Raw genomic sequence first — 25,155 nt, 5'->3', positions numbered from 1 at the left:
GGTCGGATGGAAGGGATCACAAGCTGTTTCCTTCCTTGTTTTGCGCTCGGTTCCGTTTGTTTCGTCATCGCCGAACGGCAGGAAAGAAAAGGGAACGCGAAATGAAAACACTCGACCAAACCAACCAAGCCAGCCTATCCGATCGATGCGGTACGGTGGCTCCAGGAGCGTAGAGGGGTGTACTGCGGGGGCCAATGTGTGCCGTCCGGTTGTAAGGGATAGTTTTCGGAAAGTTTTCCAACAGCCCATCGTACCAAACTCATCCTTCAGTCCTTACCATACCGTCCTTCCGAGAGTATCGACGTCGTCGTCGTCGTCGTCGTTGTCATTGTCGTAGGCGCTACGAGTTTGATCGGAGTTTTTTTTTTACACGCATACACCTTCCCAGGAATCCTTTCACCTTCAGGTGCTCCTTTAACTTCGCCCAGCATACATCCCATTAAAGTTACCATCTTTAACGTTAAATAGTCCAGCGATCGTGTCTCTCTGCCCAAGTTTGGCACAAGACACAATTTGGCGAAGTTCAATAATGTTCAAGGGCAAACCGGTGGTCGGAATAAGAGGATTTTTCTACCACAACCTCTGACGCCATGCCCATGCTCCAAATGCACAACGCTCAAAACGGCACGCAGGAATGTCCGATCCGTTCGATCACCGACAGCAAAGAGCAGGAGCAGCAGCAGCAGCAGCAGAAGCATAGAAAAGTGCATGTGCAAGTGCAATCGGTGCAAACAGCCAGTGTTCCTCTGCAAGTGATTCCAGACCCTCGGGTGCCTTTGCACGGTGTAGCATTAAAGTTGTGCAGGATGCGAATGATCACCGGCGATCGGTTGATGCCAGTGAAAGTGTGTGAATTATGATACTTATTGTTCGGTTGATATACGACAACGTACGGTTTGCGGTGCTATTTTCCCTCGATTAAGTTGAGTTTCCGCACGATGATTTAGTCCTCCAGTGTGCTGGTAATGGTAGGATTGTGACTGAGTACAATCTCAGTTTTGTGTGTGTGTGTGTGTGTTTTTGTTGGGTGGGTTATATTACTTTTGCTCATTTGTGTTACGGTAGCATAAGGCAGTGAACGGGCGTTTTGGATGGTACATACGGACGGACACAGTAACGCGTTCACTCTGGGTTAGTATTTTAATTTGTTATTGATCAATATACGATCTACACAACTATCTTAGCTAATGCTTATACCCCAAATCACAGAAAGAGTCTTAAAAATAGAATCATTAACATATCTAAGTCACAGAGATCAAATTTGTGTGTTGAATTTTATAAACGTTTTAAAATAAAGTTTATTACTTTCAACTACTATTAACAGTACTAATTGCTACTTGTAAATACAGTGACCGCCAATATTATAAGACAACTTTTTCATCTGCTTTTGAAATAGCTGATTTCGATACTTGTAATTGGTATAATTTAATTTTACCAAATTTTGATAAAATGATCATCAGCAACTGAACTATCCCTGAGAGCCGTACTTCTCAAATATAAATAAATTAACTAAACTCTCTATAGCATGTCTATTTTTGTTGTAAAATGATAAATTCGAATGATTACTGAACAATAAAAACCCTAAAATTAGTTTGAGAAATGGTCGACCCAAAAAAATAGAACTTTTTTATTAGCACATCTAACCTATCCTTGAGTTGAAAAATGTAATAAAGAGTTGGTCAAAACCATAAATAACTCTTATCTGAATTTTAAACTTGGTGAATGGTCTTTTTTATGATCTTATGTGGTGTGGAAATATTTTCATCAAAATATAAAAATAGAGATTTAAGAATCAATTTTTCTAATTACAAGAATAATTATTCAAAATATTCACTTTAATTTCACAATATAATAGGTCGATTCGTTGGAAATTGGCTTCACAACCTCATTTTTTGCCTGTTGTACAGGCAAAAAATGAGGTGGTCCTGCTGGTGCTCCTAAGCTGCTGGTGGTCCTAACAGCTTGGCTGATAAGTCCCCGGTCTAACAAAGAAAAACACTTTTTTTTGTCAAAATTCGTTTTTATTATTCAACATAGTTCCCTTCAAGAGCGATACAACGATTATAACGACCTTCCAATTTTTTGATACCATTTTGGTAGTACTCCTTCGGTTTTGCCTCAAAATATGCCTCAGTTTCGGCGACCATTTCTTCATTGCAGCCAAATTTTTTCCCTGCGAGCATCCTTTTGTTAAATAAACATGTTTGAGAACAAGAAAAAGTCGCTGGGGGCCAGATCTGGAGAATACGGTGGGTGGGGAAGCAATTCGAAGCCCAATTCATGAATTTTTGCCATCGTTCTCGATGATTTGTGGCACGGTGCGTTGTCTTGGTGGAACAACACTTTTTTCTTCTTCGTTCTTTTTTCGTTCGTCAAGCAACCAAAAGTTGCTTGACAAAAGACGCTCTGTCTCACAAACTAATTGACATAAAGACGTCAAATTTTGACACGAATCATTTGAAGGTTGGTGCTATATAAAAATAATATGCATTTAATACTAGCGGCGCCATCTATGTGTCAGACCGGGGACTTATCAGCCAACCTGTTATTTTATTGGCGTTTACTGTATGCGCTAAACGTATAAAAATAATTGTTTTTTCCTATTTTAAAGGGCAATTTACTTTAGTTGAGCATCACTTTGGCTTAACGTTAGCTATCATAACTTAGAGCATGATATAAAATATTTTTTTAATGAAAGTTTACGCAAAATATGTTAAAAAGTATAACGATTTAAAAAAAATCATTATTGCTCATTATTATAAGAGGATAACCCAGCCCTATTCAAAGAATCATGTTTAAATAAAGCTTTAATTTGTAAATTTTAAATAAGTGCTTTTGTCCTGTAACGTTTCCTTTTTCTTTTAAACAAATGAAATATAAACGATCTGAATCTTCTTTTTTTTATTTAAACAGTTCATAACATTCGCTAGCCATATCTGCCATAAATCTGTTTCATGGTCTTTAATTAAATCATCATTAAGATTTGTAAAATAACTTTTACCGCTGTTATTTTCTTGCAAATAAAAGAATAACGTTTTGGCGTAAAGACCAATCATGAAATATCCCACCCGCTCGAAAAAAAAGAAGAATCATAAAATTGTTAAAGTGAAAAAGCTCAAGCGATTGCTGTCGAACAGCAAACTGCTTTTGAATTATACACGTTTCTACTTAACGCTTAAAACAAAAAGTATTAGAGAGAATGTCTTCAGCCCACATTTGATTATTAATGATGCCTTAAGTGTCCTGAAAATTATAACATAAATTATATTACAATCACATGTAATGCAGGAAAATTAAAGGAAATTGTTAACTGTTAGGATAACGACGCTCTGCAGCAGCACAAGTTACGCCCCCTTTTTCGAATGAAAAGGGCGTGTTCGTAAGTGCTGTTTACACTGCAGAAAATAAATTCATGACACGCTTCGCAGCAGCACGCACAAGGACTCGTGTAGGTTGGTTGTGTTTATTTTTAAAATAATAATCAAAGTAAACGGTAGCTTTATTCCATTCCATATTTTTGTTACAATGTTTTAATGGAATAATTATTATGTTTCTCGAATTTGTGCGAAACCTTGTTTACTTAAACCCTGAACACTTAAAAAAAGAATCCTTGAACTTGAGCAAACAATTTGCAGTATTCTTGTAAAAAAAAACTTTCCTTATGCCTTCTTCACTTATCATATCGTCCATCTTTAGCAGCAATCTTCGCATTAGAACGGAATTCTGGCGCGCATGCGCCACATTGCAACATCCCGGGAAGCATCCACAACCAAAGACGAATTTTCCTTACCTGTGCATGAGCTTAAACGTAAAGAAAAATGAAGCTTAAAAATTGTTGGAATTTGTTATCAGCGAGAATGTGCTGCAATCTAATGGCTGTTGCTGTTTTGGTCCTTTCTATTTACATTTGCAGAGTTCAATCAAATACACGAAGGTGGAGCCATGTACATATCATGTGGGAGTACGGATAGCACTCCCATGGAGCCGGAAACGGGCTATGTGCCGAACAATCCCCTCTTCGGGATGCCCCTCGACAGTCCACAGGTGAGTCTGGTATGCTGCGACATGTTCCCCGTCTTTGCCCACAGCCTCCAGCCGCAAGCATTTGGCGCAGGATGCCGGGAACGAATTGCGATGCTCGGTCCTGATGCCGTAACATAACACACAAAGCAATCATCGCGGGACAGACAGAAAGGACTGCGTTTTTATGCATCCGTCTTCGTTACGCACGCCAAATTTTCCACCTTGCCGAAGGTGGAAATGCTTCCGACACGTTTGCATAATTCACCCGAATCGTAATATCTGAAATTTCACAATAATTGTTATGAATCGCAGCATCACTTTTTGCCACAAAACGGTTCCGCTTTTAGTCATACGGATGTGGTTCAGCGTTACGCATCGTTTAAGCGTGGTGGTGATCATTGCAATTAGTTCAATATAACACTCCTAGTGTGCATACTTTCGTGAAAAGACAGGAGCTAATTTAAAGCAAATGAAACTGTGAGATACTATTTGTTTAGAAAGTGAAAAGCATCCAGTGTACCGCTCGAGTCAATAGGAAACAAATCTAACCGATTGGTGCTTTATGAAGATCAAACAAGTGTGTGGCTTTTATTATAATACGCTGAGTATTTGGTAGAGTTGTAGAGTTACAGTACGTTGTGCATTTGTTTTGCTATGTAAATTATGTTCTCTGTGTGTGTATGTGTGTGTTCAACAAATGAACACCAGACTATGTATGAATTGAATATACTGCTTTGCGTGCAGTTGTACAAGAAGACGTGATAAATGAGACAGTGAGATTAATAATTCTACACTCATGGTTTCAATTTGTTTGTAAGAAAATGGTTTGGAAATGGAAATTCCAGCTAATGGCCTAAAGAATGTGACGATCGACAGGTGACGATCGAAATGTGTGTGAGTGATAAGTGATAACTTATAGATTCAACGTGATCATTCGTTGACTCCGTTATGCACAACATTGTCACCGTCAATGTCGTTAACAGACATTGGCTAGACAGCCGCACTACTTGTGGTGTATCTTGTCACATGCAACAGCAATTAGCAGATGATCGCAAAAAGGTGTATCTGACTATCTGTGCTTATTGAAAGGGACTCATGTTCTTCGCGTAGACAGACGATGTAAGCAGAAAAGTAAGCAATTTGCTCTGTATGGCAGTGTACTTTCTCATTTGCCTATGCTACCTAAGGATTCTTATTATGAACTGAATCATTGTTCTTATGGCACTTCGCGTGACGTCTATACGTTTGAACAAGCGGTGTGAAAAAGTATTTGATTAATCACATGATTCATTTATAGCAGTTTAAAAATTTGTCAAGAAAAATCGATACCATCAAATTCAATACACAAACTAATTGTTATTTACACTAAGTCATGCACTAAGTGGATGCATACAAACGTGTCAGAGCTAGATTGTCTCAATTTAGTGCCAGGGAGTCCTGAGCTGTCCAATCTGTCTATTATGGGTTATAAATGTCTATGGATGCAGTGTCCTATTGTTTCTGTTGCTTATCCATTCAAGAAACCAATTTTACTACATTTTAAACTATCAGTGCTGCGTACAAACGTTTTAAAAATAAAGAATTTTATGAGTCAAATTTAGGCTTTTTTTTTGTAAGTACAAACAACGATACCCGTGATGAGTTACGACTTTCTGGTTTCGAACAATCGTTTAAAGCACTCACACCATTCTCTTCTTCTTGGTTTAAAGAATTTCAAGATCACGGCTTACTAGGCATGCCGATTCCACGTAGTTGGATAGTCAGTCCTCACTGCGATGAGACGTTCTGGATGGGATTTTAACTCAAACCGTTATAATTGTGAAGTATGTAAATGGTTTATAGTGCTGGCAATATAACTAACACGTGTTTGACGAGTTTGTGATTCTTGATCCAAGACTCAAACGTTTTAAATGTACTACGAGAGTTTAGTGGTTTTCGGTTTGCGACAGTTGAGAGCCGCAATGGAAGGGTGATCCTAGTGAAAATATAAATCGTAAATAACATTTTAGAGGCATATTGTACGAGGAGGGCTCCTCAGCCTTTTAAAAGTTTGGGACGGACCACAAAAGACTTCAATATCAAAAAAATACGGCTTTCGTGAATGTTTTTGAATTTTTATCGCTTCGGATTCGTATTTTGAGATCTTGGGGCAGCTAAAATCGCTATTTTGAGATTTGTTTTTTGTCAATTTCGGATTGATTTGAACGGTTTGAAATTTCCCGTGGGTTGAGCCCTTTGGAGTTCTGGTTTAAAATTATATTTTTGTTTGCGCAGACCAGGACAATCTAGCTGTCTAACAGGACCTACTATCGCCACTGTAATACTGTCTTAGTCTGAGTCTGAGGATGTATTAATTGTAGAACAGCTCGGTTTGAGCCACACACAACCACAGCTTTGAGGAAAAGAAAAATAACCATAAAATTGTGTTTTCTACTCGTAATTGGAATCACTTTTGCTTTGTTGCCTCTCTAGCCAAATTCAATGACTTGTAGTACATAAATAAAATAAATGGCAAAAATACTCGGAAACGAAAAGCTCCCGAGTTTTGAGTATAAAAAATATCTTAGGATGAAAAACTATCTACGTGTCTGCTTTTTCTTCTAAATCTTTGCATTGAATAGCAATGTAGAAAGACGTCTACTGTGGTCCGGTGGTCCGCAAAACACAGGAGCCGTTCTTCACACGGGACCGTGGTAGCGAGGACTGACAAAAGATGCAAATCAAACCCTGTGTAGCCTACAGTATCAAAACAGCAGAAAAATTATTATTTCTGAAAAATAATGTAAATGTCCGTATTCAGCCAACTAAGCAATGGTTTGCGGTCCCGACCATTAGAGAGGTTCCAACAATATGGCTGTGTATTCATGGGAGCCTCAAAGATTTACAGGGTCTCGAACGTTTAAAGGGCCTAGTGTTGGAACTAGGAATCTGGCGAGGATTTACCCAATCGTTATAGACATCATGGGCACATTTATTGTTTCTAATGTTTCTTTTTTACTCATCTTTTTATAAATATTTCTATTAAACAATGACAGAAAAGCTGCTTGATTCTATATTCATCATATCATATAGTAGTGAGGGAAATTTCAATTTTTTTTCGAAACGAGACGGAACTAGATTCTTTTCAGAAAGGAACGGAACGACCATGGCAGATTTTTTAAAAACTATTTCAAATGAATAACTAAAAAAATCACAGTGGCTGTCGAGCTATAGTTGTCAGTCTAGTCTTTTCGCCTAAACTACAAAATATGGTGGATTAAGGGTTGCGAGTAGTCCGTTTCCATAGAAAGAATTGCAAGGTCTCAAAAAAAAAAAAAAAAAATTTAGGCGAATAATTTACAGCGAATAGAAAATGTTAACGCTTGCTTAAAGCAGCATTTGAGCATCACTTTCGTTGTAATAAAATGGAAATTTACACAGGAGAAAAAAAAGAATTAAAGGGCACGTTTCAACATTCTCGTGGATGAAAAAAAAAACCATACTTTGTGACTTTATTGGAACATAGGTTCTATCGACCTACTTGGGCACGCCGGCCATGTAATGGCTTACAAGACTTATTATAGATGAGATTTTAGCCCTGGTCCTGCCGTGTGAAGACCGGCGCAGGAGTGCGCGGGTGCGGGATGCCCCGTGTTGGTAAGGATACTCTCAGATACACAAAGAACATCCACCGCGGTCAGAAGATTCCTATTAGGGCCTCCGGGGGTCTAAATTCGCTGCTATGTATTGAACAATAAAGCAATAACAGATTCAGAAAACTTAGAAAAATGGTTAAAGCATAGCTCCTTCAATAGGATAAAAAACTATTCCAAAGGGTTGGCTTGCGGAACAATAAAATCAAACCCTTGTTGTGATTATTTTGAATTCCCAAAAGTTTTATGCAAAGCTCATTACATATCAGAGAAATCAATAAATATGCAAGATGTGCGTCGGGGAAGGAAATTATATTGTGTTCGACGAGAAAAAATAAAAATGTATCTTTTTTCTTCTGGCTTAACGACATCTGAGGTCACGCCGGCCATCGAATGGCTTACTAGACTCTCCGATATCACGTAGTTGTATAGTCAGTCCTATCCGGCGCCATTATCGCCTACACCATACGGGCTGCCCCGACGTACATAATGTTTTTTATATAAGCGTCTCTAAGATAGACAGTGTGCCTTTTTGATGAAAGTGAGGCGAAATTGGCGATAACCTGAAATAATGCTTTCTACTATGACGTACCTTACTTCCTAGTAACTAATCTTGATCTAAGATGGAAGCTGTACGACATGTCCTGTTTACCATGCATGTGGTCTTTGAAAAAGCGTCCAATTGATGCTGGAAACTTGTTCCAAACCTTACTAAATTATAAATGTTCCGTTTGGCTTACGTAAATTCGACATTCCTCTGTTTATTGTCAAGAGTGAGATGAGTGAAAACTGAAACATGATTGAGGACGGAGGCTAAGAAAACTGTCCTCAAAGTCGAACAATTTTTCCATTGTTCGGATTTGAAATGATTTAAGGCCCAAGACTCCAACTCTTTGTACTCACCAGTGTGGACAACTTACTTAGGCTAGAACTTTCAAACACGGAATTCACGCGACGATTGTGTAACGAAACATTGTGTAATGTCCACCGTACGTACTCTCTGCCATACACCAAACTTACATCACGGGAGGATACATTGTACCAAATCGAAGTAGCCAAAACCCTCTAATAGCCTTACCGCAGGCAATGCCTACTGGGTTAGCGGTTTAAGTAAATCAAACCGTTTTGTGCAGCAGCTCCATCATCCACTGTGCCGCCGGGTTTGTGTCGACTTTTGGGCGACAGCAGGCCCCGGTTGTGTTCTGCTTTCGTTACATATTGCTACTAAGCGCCGGCAGGACGGGGGAGGATAACGTCACACAAAACTAGCGCATCACGTGATGGTATGTCCTTTTGCTCTCGTCGCCTAATAAGATTATATTTCGAATCGGCAAGCGTTTGTGTTCCTGGAATTGTGTGGTCCGCGGTATTGAAGCAACGCATAGAACAACGGACCGTAGAAGAATGGTTTGCGAATATTTGTCCATTTATAACCGACAGCATGGCGACAAATAAATCTTTCCGTTTCGCGGTAGTGGTGACACAGTCCGCCGTTTCAAATAGTTCGGTGTTGGCACCGCGCGTTGAACGGTAAAGCTCATTTGCCATTATCGAATATTGCATGCACGTGTCGGGAGTGGTAAATTTACGCAATAGAGTATAAGCCGCCGGTGTAAGATCTATTGTCCCATGCGAACGCATAGAGTAGAAAGAATGGTTTGCAAAACTTTTTGAAGCAACATCTTCCTCTTCTTAACTTAACAATAGCTTTCGTTATATTAAATTTTGTTCGACATAGTCTCAATGGAGGATCCAATGACAGAAAAGCTGCTTGAAAATACGTTGCCAAAAACCATGGAGGATCCAAAATCGGCAAACTTTTCAGTCAAAGGGCCTATTTTTTAAATAACCGAGAGTCGCGGGCCAGGAGAATGCACTTTTTCATAATTCAATAATTTTGTCATAAAATTCTAGACACAAAATTATTGGTAAAAAATATCATTCAATTATGTTGAAATGTTTGTTTTTTTAGCAATGATGTCTTCCAGACGAGGCTCAATATTAGTACAACATATCATTAAAATTGATTGGAAGTGAATATGATTGGGATTGCTAAAATGTTGCGGTAACATTTGTTAAGTAACAACGTATTGAGATTATTCTATTTATGTAAATCAGTAGAAATTTCGATAAAAAATGTTGAAATGTCATTTTGTAAACGAATAGTTTCTTCCCATATTTCAAAATCAAGCGAATCCGTTTGCGGGCCTAATTGATTGCTGCCGCGAGCCGGACTTTGCCGACAACTGATTTAGAATAACAACAAACTTTAATTAAATCTTCAGCTATTGTGGAGTGACGTAATTTAAGTACGTACATGAAATTAATCTATGTCAATTTTAGGCTGAATCAATTTACAACAAATCTGTACTTCTATAGAAATTTAAATTTGTATGTTTGTACTGTAAATAAAATAAAAATACTGCTTTTTCCTACTGCACTGATCAAAACAAAATATTGCGCATGAGATAGTTCTTAAAACCACTATTGGAAATTTATGTACATTTCGTGCTGAAAAAATTGGTACTTCATTCATAAAGGCACCGAGCCCCACCGATGGTAGCCAAGTAAACATTCACATGGGCTTTATTTTTAGCTTTAGCATAATATATGTGTAACACCAACATATTGACCACCACACAGTCACACACACACACAGCCACTAACCCACCTTTCCCATGTGCATGTGTTACCATCTTTCTTTCTAGGAATGCCCATCGTCCTGCGGTGGTAGTGGCTGTTCCAGCTGTCAGGAGAACGCAGCATCATTGCCCCTTGCGGGACTGCACGGATCGGATTTCAGCGACTGCGGAAACTGTCTCGACCACAGCGGTGTACTGAGGTAAAACATTGATGCGAAAAGAAGTCAACTAAAGCGAACCCCAAACGCGGAAGGGAACGAAGGATGGACGAGTGAAGGCGGGAAGGGCAGGCAGGATGGTGATGTGGGGCTGGCAAAATAAAAACACACACAAACAGCTTGGAACACAGAGAAAAAAACTCTTTGACCTCATGATTTTTTGTATGGAGACGTCGCTTGGCAACGGTTGATGTTTTTTTTTTCGAAGGAAACGAGACGGCCAATGCAGGAAAAGGCGGGAAACTGATTTTAGAAGTGCTTTCTAAAGGTTGCTTGGATGCTTGTGCTTTCATACTGTGTGAAGAATTGGCAACATAAAACATGTCATTCGGTTGGTAAACCGCATGCCGCTGTTATGTTGTGAATGAAACTCCGGTCCTTCCTCTGCACATCAGATTCAGTCTCTATTTTTCTCACTTTATCCTCCTATTCACTTATGAATTATTTTAGTTGATAAGTGTTTTGTGGCGGTTGTTTTTTGCGTTCATTCTGGAACCGTGTGAATTTCCCGCGCGACTGCACCCGCTATCGAGGGAATAGCATTTCATTTTTAATTATCTCTTCATCGATATACATTTCTCTACTTTCCTACGAGCTGTTTGTGTGTGTGTGTGTGTAAAACGATCGCACAATTTTCTTTGGAAAACCCCTAATCGAGGGAATGCTGAAGCTTAGGCTGATGAGCAGGGAATGTGTGGCATTGATGGAAGCCGATATCGAGTTACGATTTGTGGCGTTGCAGTCGGAACTGTGTAAACCGATCAGCTTGCGAACCCGATGCAATGAATGGGTTTGGTCTATGGACCGCCAACACAACGATGCTTAGAATGGTGAGGAATTTATTCAGTGGCGATTAAATTAAGTGCGAAAGCGGATCATAACAAGAAAAACAGGATAGAAATTATGAATCCAGTTTGCTTCTTTTTCTCGTGCCCGTGCATGTTCATCGAAGGCAGAACTTTAAACATGTTTCTCGCCATTTTCGTTGCTTTTACTATGGGTTCGAAGGGAAGGTACAGATTTGCATAGTTATGTAGGTATAAGTTAATTTGCTTCTTTTAAATTTGTTCTACAAACAGCTCACAAAGCAATCTTGGCAGTTACTGGAGCGAGGATATGAGCACATTCCCTGGTCTGCCTCCATTGGACATCGATCCGCTACCGAGTTTGTTTCCCTTTTCTCCCTGCGGTGCTTCCTACAAGTAAGTATATCAACATTGACATCATCTTTCCTTTACCGAATGAGAATTGATTTAAACTGTCCTATTTCCATCGCTATGCTCCACAGTAGACCTGAGCGACCGACGCACGACGTTGCGGATGTGCTGCTGTCACTGAAACACGCCGTCCTCAAGCAGAGTCCGGATCCGCCACCCATCGGCCAGGGACAGAACTTTGCTACCCCGCAGGCGTCCCTCTCGTATACGGTTCACCCACAAATGCTACTCTCACCCGCCGGTCACCATGGACACGGATCGCATGCGCACTACAACCAGATGCAGTCGCAAACGGGTGGTCCGTACGGTACCAACTACTATGACTCGTCCTGCGCACAACACACGGCTCCACCGATGTATCCCAGCATGAGCGTCAACGTTAGCATGAACATGACGATGCACGGCTACGGTACGGAAGCATCCGTCCCCATGCAATGCTCCCAGATGCAGTGGGGAGCCCAGAATGCCGCTTCGTCCGTCAATGTGCTCTATCCGCCTCTGCTCAGCCCTGTTCCTTATCCTCCCGGGACGACCTACTCCTTCACGGCCGACTTTCGACCGCAAAGTCAACCACCGGCACCACCTCCCTCCAGCGGCTCTATATCCCCTCCACCCGTCCACGACTCGTCCCGTAGCTCGTCCACGTTGACGCCCCAAAAACAACCTCTCCCGCAAGCACAGCAACATCTACAACAACAGCATCAACAGCAGCAGCAGCAGCAGCAGCAACAGCAACAGCAACAACAGCAACAACAACATTTTCAACAACAGCAGCTTCAACAGCAACAGTATTATCAACATGCACACCATGCCGCCCATCATCATACTTCGCAGCACCATCATCATCACCATCACCATCATCATTCGCAGTCGGTTTCGGCAGCCGTGTCACCCAACGACTGCACACCACCAAAGAGCACGACTCCACCCGACTTTACCACCGCCGTTGATCAGTCCACGCCACCGACGACAACATCAGCAGCCGCAGTTGCTGCCGCAGCGGCAGCATCCGTGGGGTTTGCGGCCGCTCTGAAGATGAAGGCCGAAAGTCGTTCGCTCGGGCTTGGATTTGTGGACACCGTTGATCAGCGAACTCCGGCAGGTGGGGATGAGGAGGAAGAGGAGGATGGTAGCGGTAGTGGTAGTGATGGGGCACCGGGTGGTGACAACAAACCGAACCTCTGCCGACTGTGCGGGAAGACGTACGCACGACCGAGCACGCTGAAGACGCACCTACGGACACACTCGGGCGAACGACCGTACCGATGTCCGGACTGTAACAAGAGCTTCTCGCAGGCGGCCAACCTGACCGCACACGTTCGCACGCACACGGGCCAGAAACCGTTCCGGTGTCCCATTTGTGATAGGCGCTTCTCGCAAAGCTCCAGTGTTACGACGCACATGCGAACGCACTCTGGCGAACGGCCATACCGGTGCCGGGCGTGCAAGAAGGCGTTCTCCGACAGTTCCACACTGACGAAGCATCTGCGGATACACAGCGGCGAAAAACCGTACCAGTGCAAGCTTTGTCTCTTAAGGTAAGGTTCCTACCATATTCATTTACTTAAATACTATTAACTCTTACCTACTCCGTGTTTACTCGTCTGCACATCGGTAGATTTTCACAGTCCGGCAATCTGAATCGCCACATGCGTGTTCATGGAAACAATGGACAAGCGCTGATTGCTTGACACCAAAAATCGTCGCAGCTATCATCCACCTCGTCCGTCGGTCATAGCAGCATTCTGGCGCAACATGCTTTACCGCCACACTATCATCGCCATTCCTACCAAACGTACCAGCATCATCAATACCAGCAGCAGCATCAGCAGCAACATCACCACGCCCAGCAACAGCATCTGGCCGAGTCCGTTTCATCCGGCCATCACCTTGCCGCCCATTCAGCCGCAGCCACCGCGGCAGCAGCTCAGTACTTTTACAACCAAAATGCAACCAACTTTCATCACCATCACAACCATCACTATAACCGTGCTTGTACTTCGGTTGCTTCGATATCCGCTTCCAACAACGCTAGCTCGGCGGTATCGAGTGCTGCCAGCCAGAGCAACACCAGCACTACGGCTACCACCACTCATCATCACCATCCATTTAAATCGCTTCCAACGGCAACGCAACTGTCCTATTTCGAGGAATATCATCACTTTCAGCAACAGCAGCAACGCTCCAAGTACGAGGATAATTTGGCATTGTTTGGAAGGACCAATTTTGTAAACATTTTTTAGTCACGAAAGGAGCTAGTAAGTAGAGTAGCTGTTGCTCGTCGCCATGGCAACGCTGTGCTGATCTACCTGTAGCTGTTTTCCGCAACACGAGAAATCCCATCTGAACATGCGATCTAGTCATACAAATCAGCCAGTATAGTGCGAGACACCTACTTACAGGGGCGTGATCATTCCTGTTATGCTCTAAAAATATAACGTCGTTGTAATTGATTGAAAAAGGCACACAGAAACTTCTTTGGTGCTGCTCGCAACACCAGCTTACAGGAAGTGGTAAGTTTAATAAATACGAACAAAACTACGCATACTTACTATACTTACACTTAATTAGGGATTAATCTGAAGAAAAGGCTCAGTTATTGTTTTCTGTTTTACGCATCAAGCATATAGTTGAAGGGAGTTGTACATGCGTATTAACTACAACGACAGTTAAAGACTTAGCTTAAATCGCAAGTCAAAACACAATTAAAATAAAAAGTTATGAGAAAAAGATCAGTAAGTTAAAGAGTGACCAGAAGTAAAAACAAAAAGAGAAAAATAACTGAAACAAAGATTACTATTAAATAAAAGTAGTGTACTACAGCTGTGTACAAATCATAATGCTAAAAAAAAGTGACTTTTTTTTTGTTCGCATTTTGTTGAGCTCGTTTTTGAGACAAGACTATGGGTACCAATCTGTTTCCAGGATACTAGGTTCAGGACTGCATTCCTCCAGCCACTGCTGCTTCTGGTCGGGGGCAGGTTATTCTCAGGTCAAACAGTTATCGAGTGCACTGTGCACCTCTACTCTTCCTAGTTAGTTCTTGTGATATATCTGTATCCTAAAAATGTTTGTACTTAACAACTTTGGAGGTTTACGAAGGCTTTTCGTAGCATAGGAAGCATTGGACGATCTGCAGCATATGTAGCTTATATACTAAGTAACCAGCCATCGTATTCTTGTCCCCAACCGTCCGTCGTACGAAATGGTATGATTCCCCAAACAGCTCAGTCACACCGCCAAAGACAGTCATTCGTATTCGCTTCTTCAAAATTGTAGTTTGCGTATATCGTACACTCCGTGAGTAACTGCAGTCCTTTGCATTGCTTTTTTCCGGAGAAGCTTTCCTACACTTCCGCCCATTGAATGGCTTACTAGACTTGCCGATACCACGTAGTTGGATAGTCAGTCCTCACTACGGGGGGACGATCCGGATGGGATTTGAACCCCGGTTCTGCCGTGAAAACACCGGCGCCGTTGTCGTCTATGCCACCGGGCTGCCCAAGTTACTCGCCGCCGAGCCACCATTTTCAATTGTTACTCGAACAATCTAGAGGTTGTCGCCGACTTATACTTTATTTTCTAGCCTGGCTCCAAAAAGTTTTTTGGTGTCCATCGAATTGATCATCTATCTCATTGACCAGTTGTATGTTCCCCTCGCACATCGTCATAATGCCTGCGGGTCAGGGGAAATTTAAAACTGCTAAAATAGGGGTGGAACTTTCAAAAAATCTCAAACTTTTACCTTGTTGAGGTAGCTTGTGTAATACACAAGCAAAAGCATATACACAATACACAAGCATACACAATGTGTATGTGTCAGGGTCCCATTAAGAGATTTCAAAATGAAAAAAAAAAATCGCAAACACTCTTACGAATCTGATATTTGGAATGGAAATCGCCCGCGGCCTATAGACGTCCGTCCGATGTTCGCAATGTCATCCGCAAAGCCTAGGAATTAAATAGACCGGGTGAAAATTGCGTCCCGGATGTCGAATCTCGTGCTTCGCATGACACTTTCCAGAGCGATGTTTGGCAGCAAATAGAGAAATTCGTTCCCTTGCCGCAGTCTCTGGCGAGATTCGTGCAATTTCGACAAGTTGTTCGACACTATCACCTTAAACTGCATTGTGATGGCTTGCCTCCTCTTTCTTTGTTGATGATCTAACAAAGTTTTAGTGTCTGCCGAGACCAAATTGCTGCACAAGACGGCCACGAGTTTTACACCTAACTTATTGTGACATCAAATGTTGTTTTTTTTTCTAACGAGCCTTCAGCACTCTTTACCAGCTAATTGCGTATATATTTATACTAGCTAGGTTGTGCGATTTCGGGCTTGGAAGTCAACGGTGATGCAGTCACTGCTCTGTCATCTTCCCCAAGATTTTCGTGTTCGAATCCCGTACTGCCATTTTCTACCAGTTATTAGTATGATGCGAATCATCAGAAAGATTAACTATCACTAACCATGTTTTTTTTATGTATCACTAGTTGCACAGGCGGCTTTCGCCCTTCTGAGCTTTCTTAGTGGAAATGGTGTTAGGGCCCCTTCAAAACAAAAGCTGTTCCCGGTTTTCGCAGCGAACAGAGACCAGCATTGGGTCCCCATTCATTACAGAACCGCCAGTATATACTATTCGTTTTGGGTTTCAACTATGGACCGCTTTTGAGCCGGGGACCACAAGCGGCCGCTCAGTTCGCTCATAGGAAGATCCACCTTTGACTGGTTGCTGAGAACAGTAAAATATAATTGTTGTATTGCTGACGACTCGAATAATTGCGCCAGGAACATTCCATCCCTACTCGCTGTCTTGTCATATTTCCTATACTTTCAGATGGTGCTGATGGCCACGTCCAGTTAAAGCAGCGTTCAATGTAAAGATGTTATTGGGACACAAGCAAGATGTATTTTATCAATATTCAACACATCTCTTAAAAGCAAAGCTCCATCAACAGCAAATGTTAAAGGGACAGAAGTTAATCAACAACGAGTACCAACACGCTTATGTTAAAGCTTTCAATTTTCTTTTGTATATTTTTTTTTATTGAAAATCATATAGCAAACCATTTAGTGTCACTCTTAATCTCGCGAATCATCCACATTGCGCCAACTTTCAAATCTTATTTTCCTTATTAATAACATGCAAAATTAAATTGTATTGCGTTGACTCGATCTGTCATGTTGTCGTGTTTTTGTGTGTGTGTTTGTTTTTAGCAGACAAATCGTACATTGATAATGTCGGTTATATTATGCCTTAGCAAAATTGCTTCTTCTGGTCGCCACTTGATTCGGTTTTATTTGAACTTTATCATCATCATCATCATCATCATCACTATATCTTGCTACACCGCTTCACTTGTTCCTTAATTTCCATTCCTTATTCGTCCTTTTACCGACAAGGTAAGAAACAAATCGTTATCATCTCATCACATCCTTGCATGAATGGTGGATTCATCGGCGGCACTATTGCAACGGAGTCTTACAATTATCAGATATCGGAGATATTTTGATCAAATGTTCACTTTCGAGCATTATGCCCATAAGCAAACAGTCTTACTTGTAGCTGAGAGAAGATCACACGCTCTTGTTTTCATTAAACTTAATACTAATGATAGTAAAAATCGAAAATGTTTGTAAATTACGAATTACGATGCGACAAAAACGGCCGCTCGTGTGCTGAGGGCGCATAGTTCGTTTTGGATTCCTGCGATTGTTTTAAAATGATTACTTTTCAAGCATATAACAACAAAATAGATAGAATGATTTAAAAAAAGGAGCTCTTCAACAGGGACATTGTTACTATTGCAGGGATTAAAAGAAAAAAAAAGAAATTGAAATCGATCGAACATTGTTGATAACTTATCAAGCTTTTTGGTTTGACTTGGCGTTTCGTGTGCATCAACGGAGGATCACATGGAAAGGAATTCACTCATCGATTAGATGAAAATTTAATTCAATACGATCATTTCATAAAGTAATCACATTAAAATAATAATAAAAAAAAACTCAAGCTCACGATAAAAAATAACAATTTTTAGGTATTTGACATCTTGCAGCAGCATATTCTAGTGCGCTCTAAATAAATCGTGTTAAAAAAAGAAGAAAAAGCCGTCCAAACAGTGGACGACAGTGAAGAAATTCGCTTACACAGTACAGCAGTGTTCTCCAACACGCCTGCGATCGCTCACTTTCTGCTGCGAATGCAAGGCTGCTGCTGTCCGTAGGTGTTTCTACGATGTACCGGCGATGCTACTACATCACAAACACCTTCTCGATCTTTGGCGAGCGGAACGTTTCGTTTGTTTTCGGACAAACCAGCACGTCGTTCTCGCGACGCATCTGTTCGATCGCTTGCTGGCCAAAGATTTGCCCGTTCGGCAGCATCATCGGTAGGTTGTGTTCGTTCAACGGTTTGCCAGTGATTCTAAAATAGACGGAAAAGCATGTTAAAAGACAGATATTTTTGTTTAATTGCGACCCGTTGAACGTACCGGCAAATCAGACGGCTCTGGGCACAGTGCGAAAAGGGCAAGTTTTCCGCTATCTCGTTCACATTCTCCTGGCACACGGGGCAGTTCATGTTTTTCGATGTGTACGAATAACACTGCGGTGTTTTGAGGGCTGAAATGCCGGCCTGCACCGCCACGCTCAGCACCGACTGGGCCGGCAGCTGGAACAGCCGATAATTCTCCAGCCGGAAGTGCAGCACAAGATCGTGCCAGCGCTGTGGATCAAACAGCGTTTTGTACGGTTCGATTTCGGTGCTCACCGGGAAGGCGAGCAGCGCCATACACTGGCGAATCTCCTTTAGCTGTTCGTGTTCGAACGCGGGGAAATACTTTTGGGCGTGACGCACCGCCAACAGGCGCTTGTCTTCGCGGATCAGCTCCACGAACTCTTGTACGCGCAGTTGAAATTCGATCGTGGAGTTTATTTTCTTCAGCTTCGACTTGTTATCGTTGCACCAGGCAATGCACTTGAGCGTGCAGCGGTTCACCAGATCCCGTTCGACCTCGCGTGTCACTTGGAAGATGTCCAGATTGGTAAGGTCACGGATGCCGCTTCGTTCGGCCAACCTTTCCGCAGTGTCGTAGTATCCGAGGCGCAGAAAGTGCTCCACAATCATCCGATCGAGACGGATCTTTTTCCACTGGTTTGTGGCGGCTGCTTGCAGTTCGAGCGTTGTTTCATCAACCGGAGGATTCACGTTCTGCTTCAGATGCTCCAACCGCCGTTTACAAACGTATCCGGCCGACAGTTCCTCCGAAATGCTTTCTTCCGCTTTGCGCTTTAGAACCTGGAGACGTTCGACTACCCCGCCCAGGAGACGGGATATCTCCGTACTGTCGGAACCTTCCGTCAGGCCCTTCTCCAACTCGGAGGCCACATTCTGTATTTGGCTCAGTTCGCGGTCCAACGTTTTTTGCGCGATTCGGAAGCGCTTGTTTAGAATTTCGTACGGCACCTGGAACGGGAGCAACAGTGCAACACAAATGATGCATAATAAGCGGACACAGATTGGGTCAGTGTTTGCTGGCTGCATACAATCAATCATCAATTCTCTATCGCTCAACTAATCCGTCTAAACAAACACAAACAGCTGACATCAGCTTGTAGGGGATAGAGGGTGCAATATGACGTGGTGGTAGGTGGCCAGGGGAAGTGCATAGTCAAGTAGGCTTTGGCACAAAAATGGAACGAACATTGAAATGCAATTTGACATCTGGCAAATCGTCCTGCAACCAGGAGCACCATTTTGTTTCCTCGCCCAACCTCAACTAGCTTGGCAGCCAAACGAAATTTGCCCATTTGGTAGCAGATGTAACCGATCTACCAACCATCCCAAATCATTCGCCACACACGGCAAACTATTGCGACGCAAATAGCGATAAAATGTAGGGGCCTGTCTGTGACATTCCGTAAACGCTATCAACAGGAGACATAGTTACCTTAAGCGATGGATGTTCCATTGCACGGATTTCCGCCATTCTATCCTGCAGATAATGCTCCGTTTTTGTGTGCTAGCGACTGCGTTGTTTGCTCAAGAAAACTTCCACACCAGACGTCACTGCTGTACGTGCCCTGCAATAATGGTGGCAATGAAACCACCCAAACCAGAACGAAGCACTCCCGAAGATATTGCGTGTGTGTTTCCTGCCGTTTGTCTCCAACTACATCTCATTCTAGACACTATAATGAGGGCTGGACGCACTTTTGGAGGAAGCAACCTGTATGTACCGTGTCGAACAGAGGCCCGTGTGATTGGCAATGGCGAACGGAGAAGGATCGAAAGAAAATGTTTCTCTACAGCACACCAAAAGCCCCTACGTTTACTGCCTTTCACGCGAGTGTTTTTTTGTTGTTCGTGTGTGTCTTCAATATCACAGCTTCTTTTATGCCACAACAACAATGTTGGTCATTTCATTCGCACGCGCTGTCGCAGGCTGTAGAATGAAAGAGATGGCAAGTGGCAGTTGTTTTGGTTCGAGATAGCCCATATGACTGGTTTGACGTTTGGTAACACCAGGCTGTGATAGCCAACCGTTATGAGGTAACGCTGAGGAACAGTGGGAATTACTTGTTTAAATTGTCGGTTATTCGTTGAAAAATACAATTTATGAAGGCTTTAAAGAACATTAAATTTAATTGTTCAGATCATCGTTGATTATGATTGAAAGAATAAGTAACATTCGATACATAATAACAAAGCCGACATGAATTTATATTATGTATTATGTAGTTGATTAGGACTGGAAATGAACCATGAATTATCCACCCATCTACAACCGAGTATGCCCGAGATAAGGCAAAGAATAAGGAGGGAATGCATTATGATTATGTTCATATAAGTTAGTCATCACAAGCGGTGTTGACTGTTGTAAATTTGTAGTATAAATTGTAGACGTAGACAAGACCGTGTGCTTTCACGTGTTTTCTCTCCCGCTTTATTTTACCATGTGCCTTTTAGGCGGATGTGTATTTGACAGCTGCGGTAGTGCCAACAGTGCAGCATTGTTGTTGAAGTTTCGACGTTTCGAAACTGAGATTGTTATAGCAAAGATATGACAGCTCTTCCGCGCGAAATAAAAATTTTCCACGTACTCTAGAGGTTGAGCCTCTGCGGTGGCTTGATGGTACGCTGCGACCTGCGCAAACCAATGTCCCCTGGCAAGCTCGCTGAACCCGACAATCTCTCAATCGCAGCTCTATTGTTCGAAATCTGTTGAAAAGGAGGGTCAGTAGGGTTAGCGGAAACATTAGTATTGTTCCCCGTATTCGTCTGTAAGTCCGTATTCGTCTGCAAGTCAGTAGGTACATGGGTGACTACAGTGTCGTAAGTGTCGTAATACGTTTTACCAGCCATCTCCTCACCGCGCGAAAAGGTTGCTTCTGTTGGACTAATAAATAGTCCTGTACCAACTGCACGTAGTTGGTCAATGTGTCGTTTCCATATACGACCATCCTTAAGTTTGACCAAATAGTGAAGTTTGCCCAAACGTTCCTGGATAGTTCCGAATTCCCACTTATTGCCGTGCAAATATTCGCGAGCTGCAATATTCGATCCAACTTTAAGTTCTCTAATTTTCGATTGAACTTCGCTATGATTCGTATCATTTGATGGAATCATCAAATCTAGTCGGGACCGAATCTGACGACCGAAAACTAACATTGAAGGTGAAAATCCAGTAGCTGGATGAATCATTTTTCGGTACGATAGTAGGATGTTACAAAGTTCACTGTGAATCTCTGAACGATCACATTTCATAGATTTTAGCTTATTTTTCATCGTTTGTATAAACCGCTCCGCTTGGCCATTTGTGGCTGGATGGTATGGAGCACTTAGTTTATGTACTATTCCATTATGCTTTAGGAACTGTGCAAACTCCCCGGAAGTAAATTGAGGACCATTGTCACTCACTAACACAGAGGGAAGTCCATATGTACTGAAGAACTCTCTACACAACCGAATTGTTGTATCCGTAGACATGTTCTTGACTATGTACACCGAAGGCCATTTGGAAAACGAATCCACCAAGATGAGGTAGTAAAATCCCATGAACGGACCAGCGTAGTCCACGTGTATACGTTGAAAAGGTTCTGTTGATTGTTCCCAACAATGGTAAGAAACCTTGGGTGGATTTGCCTTCGCTGACTGACAGGAGGTACAATCGTTGATCATATTTTCAATATCCTTGTCTATGCCTTCCCACCAGCAGTAGCTACGCGCAAGTGACTTAATTCGTGAGATGCCAAAATGTGTAGAATGAAGTTCACGAAGAACTTTCATTCGCAGAGTAGGAGGTATGTATACTCGGCTACCACGCATCAAGCAGTCTTTTTGCAAACTGAACTGCTCTTGCTCGACACCAAATCTAAATTTTGCTTCGATTTGTTTTCCTGTCCTAAGGGCTCGAAGTAGTTCCCGCACATTTTCATCTGCCAGTGTGGCAGCACCTAATTCACTAACGGTAAGTGGCAAGGTTTGTATGGCATTTACCTCTACTACGTCAGGTTCCTCAATTTCCGATGTAGAATCGGTGGAAGTAATAGGCAGGCGAGACATTGCATCAGCATTTGCATGCTCTAAAGAACGACGATGACGAATCTTGTAGTCAAAAGCCTGCAAGAAGGCCGCGTAATGCTGCATACGCATCGCGGACATTGTAGGGAGTCCCTTGGACTCCGAAAATATTTGGCTTATTGGTTTGTTATCCGTCACCAAAGTAAATTTTCTACCGTAGAGATATTGGTGAAATTTACGAATACCGAAGATTATAGAGTACGCTTCTTTATCAATTTGCGAGTATCTCTGTTGTGTGCGAGTCAGAGATTGGGACGCATACTGTAACGGTCGTTCAGTTCCGTCGGGGTACTGATGACTTAGCACTGCTCCAACCCCATAGGGTGATGCGTCAGTCGCTAACACTACTGGAAGCGATGGGTCGTAATGCACCAGGAACCTATCCGACTGCATTTCCTTCTTTACCGATGCGAAGGACTTCTCACATTCTCTACTCCACTGAAAGGGGACTTCATCTTTAAGTAAATTATTTAATGGGTACAAAATTGTACTTAAATTTGGAAAGAATCTTCCGTAGTAATTTACTAGTCCCACAAAAGAGCGTACTTGTTCCTTGCTTTGAGGAATAGGCATATTCTGTATCGCGTCGATCTTTTCGCGTACTTTATGGATTCCGCGTTTATCGACCATGTAACCGCAATATTCAATTTGATTTGCGAAAAAGTCGCACTTTGCTTTATTGACTCGCAACCCATACTTGGTTAACCTTTTAAGTACTTCTTCTAGTCTAAGCAAATGAGTCTTAGGATCGGGGCCGGTAACTCGAATATCGTCTATGAACACCGTTACATTCGGTATCCCTTGCAATATTTCCTCCATAAGACGCTGAAATATTGCAGGTGCGGACGCGACCCCATACATTAGTCGTGTGGGCCGGAAAAGTCCTCTATGCGTACTTAGAGTAAGTAAATCCCGATCTTCTTTTCGTACTTCAAGTTGCAAATAAGCCTGGGAAAGATCCAATTTGGTAAACTTCTCCCCTCCCGCAACGGTAGCGAATAGTTCTTCTACTGTTGGAAGAGGGTGTTCGTCAACAAGAAGATTTGGATTGATGGTGATTTTATAATCACCGCATAATCGTACCCTGCCTCCAGCTTTCTTTACTGGGACGACAGGCGTGGCCCAATCCGAGTGGTCTACTTTTTCCCAAATGCCCTCACTCACAAGATGGTCGATCTCATTTTCAACCGCACTGCGCACTGCAAATGCCACGGGCCTGGCTTTAATGTAAATAGGTTTCGTGTTTTTTCTAATCGTAAGCGAAGCTTGTATTCCTTTAATTTTACCTATACGATCATCAAAAACAGGTGAATACTTTCTGAGTAAGGCATTTAGTTCCCTAGCGGTAGAATGATCCCCACCGCTGCAGTATGACATTGTATGCGTACCAGGTTTGAAAACATGGTTAAAATCTAAATTCAAAGCAAGTAGCCAGTCGCGACCTAACAACGGATGCCTACTGGAGTTTGCAACGTGTAATGGTAATGTGAACTCATTACCGTTAGCAACAACTTTCACCATTATTTTACCAAGTACACCAATGTCATTGTCACAGTAACTAACGAGTCGTAATTTAGTAGGGAGAATGTCCAAGCAGTCAAAAAATTGTTTTTTGTCATGTAGATTTATCAGGGATACAGGCGATCCGGTGTCGATTTCGAACGTCAGCTGTTTTTGATTGACTATCAGACTCAAACGGAACTTACCAGGCATACCACCGGTCGCGCTTAGGTGAAAAATATCCTTGATGATGCAGGGCTGCTCCTCCAGGTGGTGTGTTCCATCCGTCCGCTGCTTCGTTTTAGCCAGACACATCTTCTCCAGATGGCCTTTCTTCGTGCAGAATTTGCAGATCGCCGTTTTGTATTTGCACCTGTCCGCATAGTGACCAGCATCCCCGCAGCGATAACAACGTTTCCTTTGCTCCTCAGGGTTGCTCGGCTGACGAACGGCACCTCGGCTCGTACTTGCTTGGTTGGACGAATGGGCACCTCGGCTCGTCCTTGCTTGGTTGGACGAATGGGCACTCTTTTTCGTTTTGTTTGCTCCGTGCTCGATGTGCTGAACTTCACTTTTTGGACGAGAATTATGCATTTCATCGGCTCCCCGATGAGACATCTCCATTCCGTATGCAATTTCCTTTGCCTTTGTTAGCGTTAAATCGCGAACTTCCAGCAATCGGGATTGTATCACCCGATTACGGATTCCAAAGACGAACTGATTCCGAAGAGCCCTATCCAGATAATCCCCGAAATTGCACGACTGAGCAAGCTTCTCTAAATTCATCAGGTAGTCGCTAAGCGATTCGTTGTCTTGCTGTTTGCGACTAGCGAACTTGAAATTCTCGAGGATTTCCAGCGGCGTGGGGCTGAAATGCTCCTTCAGAAGGGCAACAATTTCACTGTACGTCTTTGTGGTAGGTTCAGTATTCTTCAACTTATTACACAGCACATCGTATGTAGGGCCCCCCATGTAGTGTAGCAGGAAATCCCGTTGGTCGTCTTTCCGAACATGGTAAATCCGGAACGAAATCTGCAGTCTGTCCAACCATCGATCAAATTTCGACGTAGCAGGGTTGAACGGCTCGAACGTGAACGTAATTTGCGTTCCGGCAGCGGGAGGTCCAGTATTAGGATCGGTTGGGGGTGCCATGGAGGAAACACAGTCGATAAATCGCGTAGTTTCTTAATCCTCGTCGCCAGAATTGTTGTAAATTTGTAGTATAAATTGTAGACGTAGACAAGACCGTGTGCTTTCACGTGTTTTCTCTCCCGCTTTATTTTACCATGTGCCTTTTAGGCGGATGTGTATTTGACAGCTGCGGTAGTGCCAACAGTGCA

The 25,155-nt window shown here is 42.6% G+C and overlaps 4 protein-coding genes across 5 annotated transcripts in view; 1 reads left to right on the top strand and 3 right to left on the bottom strand.

The window, feature by feature from the left end:
• The window catches only part of LOC126558569 (annexin B10-like), a 292,795-nt gene that overhangs the window by 19,307 nt on the left and 248,333 nt on the right, over positions 1-25,155 (bottom strand). The gene's annotated exons all lie outside the window — the stretch shown is intronic.
• Positions 1-25,155, bottom strand: part of LOC126557740 (regulator of G-protein signaling 7-like) — a 279,291-nt gene that overhangs the window by 30,013 nt on the left and 224,123 nt on the right. The window lies entirely within an intron of this gene.
• LOC126557353 (protein glass-like) lies at positions 1,013-13,973 on the top strand. 2 transcript variants are annotated; one of them, XM_050213089.1, is made up of 6 exons: positions 1,013-1,131; positions 3,914-4,044; positions 10,364-10,497; positions 11,595-11,717; positions 11,807-13,270; positions 13,351-13,973. In XM_050213089.1, the coding sequence occupies exons 1-6, from the start codon at positions 1,092-1,094 to the stop codon at positions 13,421-13,423; spliced, it is 1,965 nt and encodes a 654-aa protein (XP_050069046.1). In that variant the 5' UTR covers positions 1,013-1,091; the 3' UTR covers positions 13,424-13,973. The 2 variants fall into 2 exon arrangements, with proteins under 2 accessions (XP_050069046.1, XP_050069045.1); XM_050213088.1 differs by having other exon boundaries at positions 11,804-13,270.
• Positions 17,968-19,769, bottom strand: LOC126558238 (E3 ubiquitin-protein transferase MAEA). The gene is made up of 3 exons (XM_050214208.1): positions 19,683-19,769; positions 18,225-19,198; positions 17,968-18,157 (listed from the first exon to the last, which is right to left on the bottom strand). The coding sequence occupies exons 1-3, from the start codon at positions 19,719-19,721 to the stop codon at positions 17,986-17,988; spliced, it is 1,185 nt and encodes a 394-aa protein (XP_050070165.1). The 5' UTR covers positions 19,722-19,769; the 3' UTR covers positions 17,968-17,985.

Source organism: Anopheles maculipalpis, chromosome 2RL (assembly GCF_943734695.1).
Source record: "Anopheles maculipalpis chromosome 2RL, idAnoMacuDA_375_x, whole genome shotgun sequence".
Taxonomy (NCBI): Eukaryota; Metazoa; Arthropoda; class Insecta; order Diptera; family Culicidae; genus Anopheles; species Anopheles maculipalpis.
This window is presented reverse-complemented; position numbering and strand designations above follow the sequence as displayed.

What these genes read in the sequence shown, in the direction of transcription:
- LOC126557353 (XM_050213088.1), top strand. Translation starts at nt 1,092, where the DNA reads ATGGTACATACGGACGGACACAGTAACGCGTTCACTCTGG. An exon ending in GACCACAGCGGTGTACTGAG is followed by an intron (nt 10,498 to 11,594) that starts GTAAAACATTGA and finishes TTCTACAAACAG; the next exon opens with CTCACAAAGCAATCTTGGCA. An exon ending in TGCAAGCTTTGTCTCTTAAG is followed by an intron (nt 13,271 to 13,350) that starts GTAAGGTTCCTA and finishes GCACATCGGTAG; the next exon opens with ATTTTCACAGTCCGGCAATC.
- LOC126558238 (XM_050214208.1), bottom strand. Translation starts at nt 19,721, where the DNA reads ATGGCGGAAATCCGTGCAATGGAACATCCATCGCTTAAG. An exon ending in TGGAACATCCATCGCTTAAG is followed by an intron (nt 19,199 to 19,682) that starts GTAACTATGTCT and finishes CTCCCGTTCCAG; the next exon opens with GTGCCGTACGAAATTCTAAA. An exon ending in CAGAGCCGTCTGATTTGCCG is followed by an intron (nt 18,158 to 18,224) that starts GTACGTTCAACG and finishes CGTCTATTTTAG; the next exon opens with AATCACTGGCAAACCGTTGA.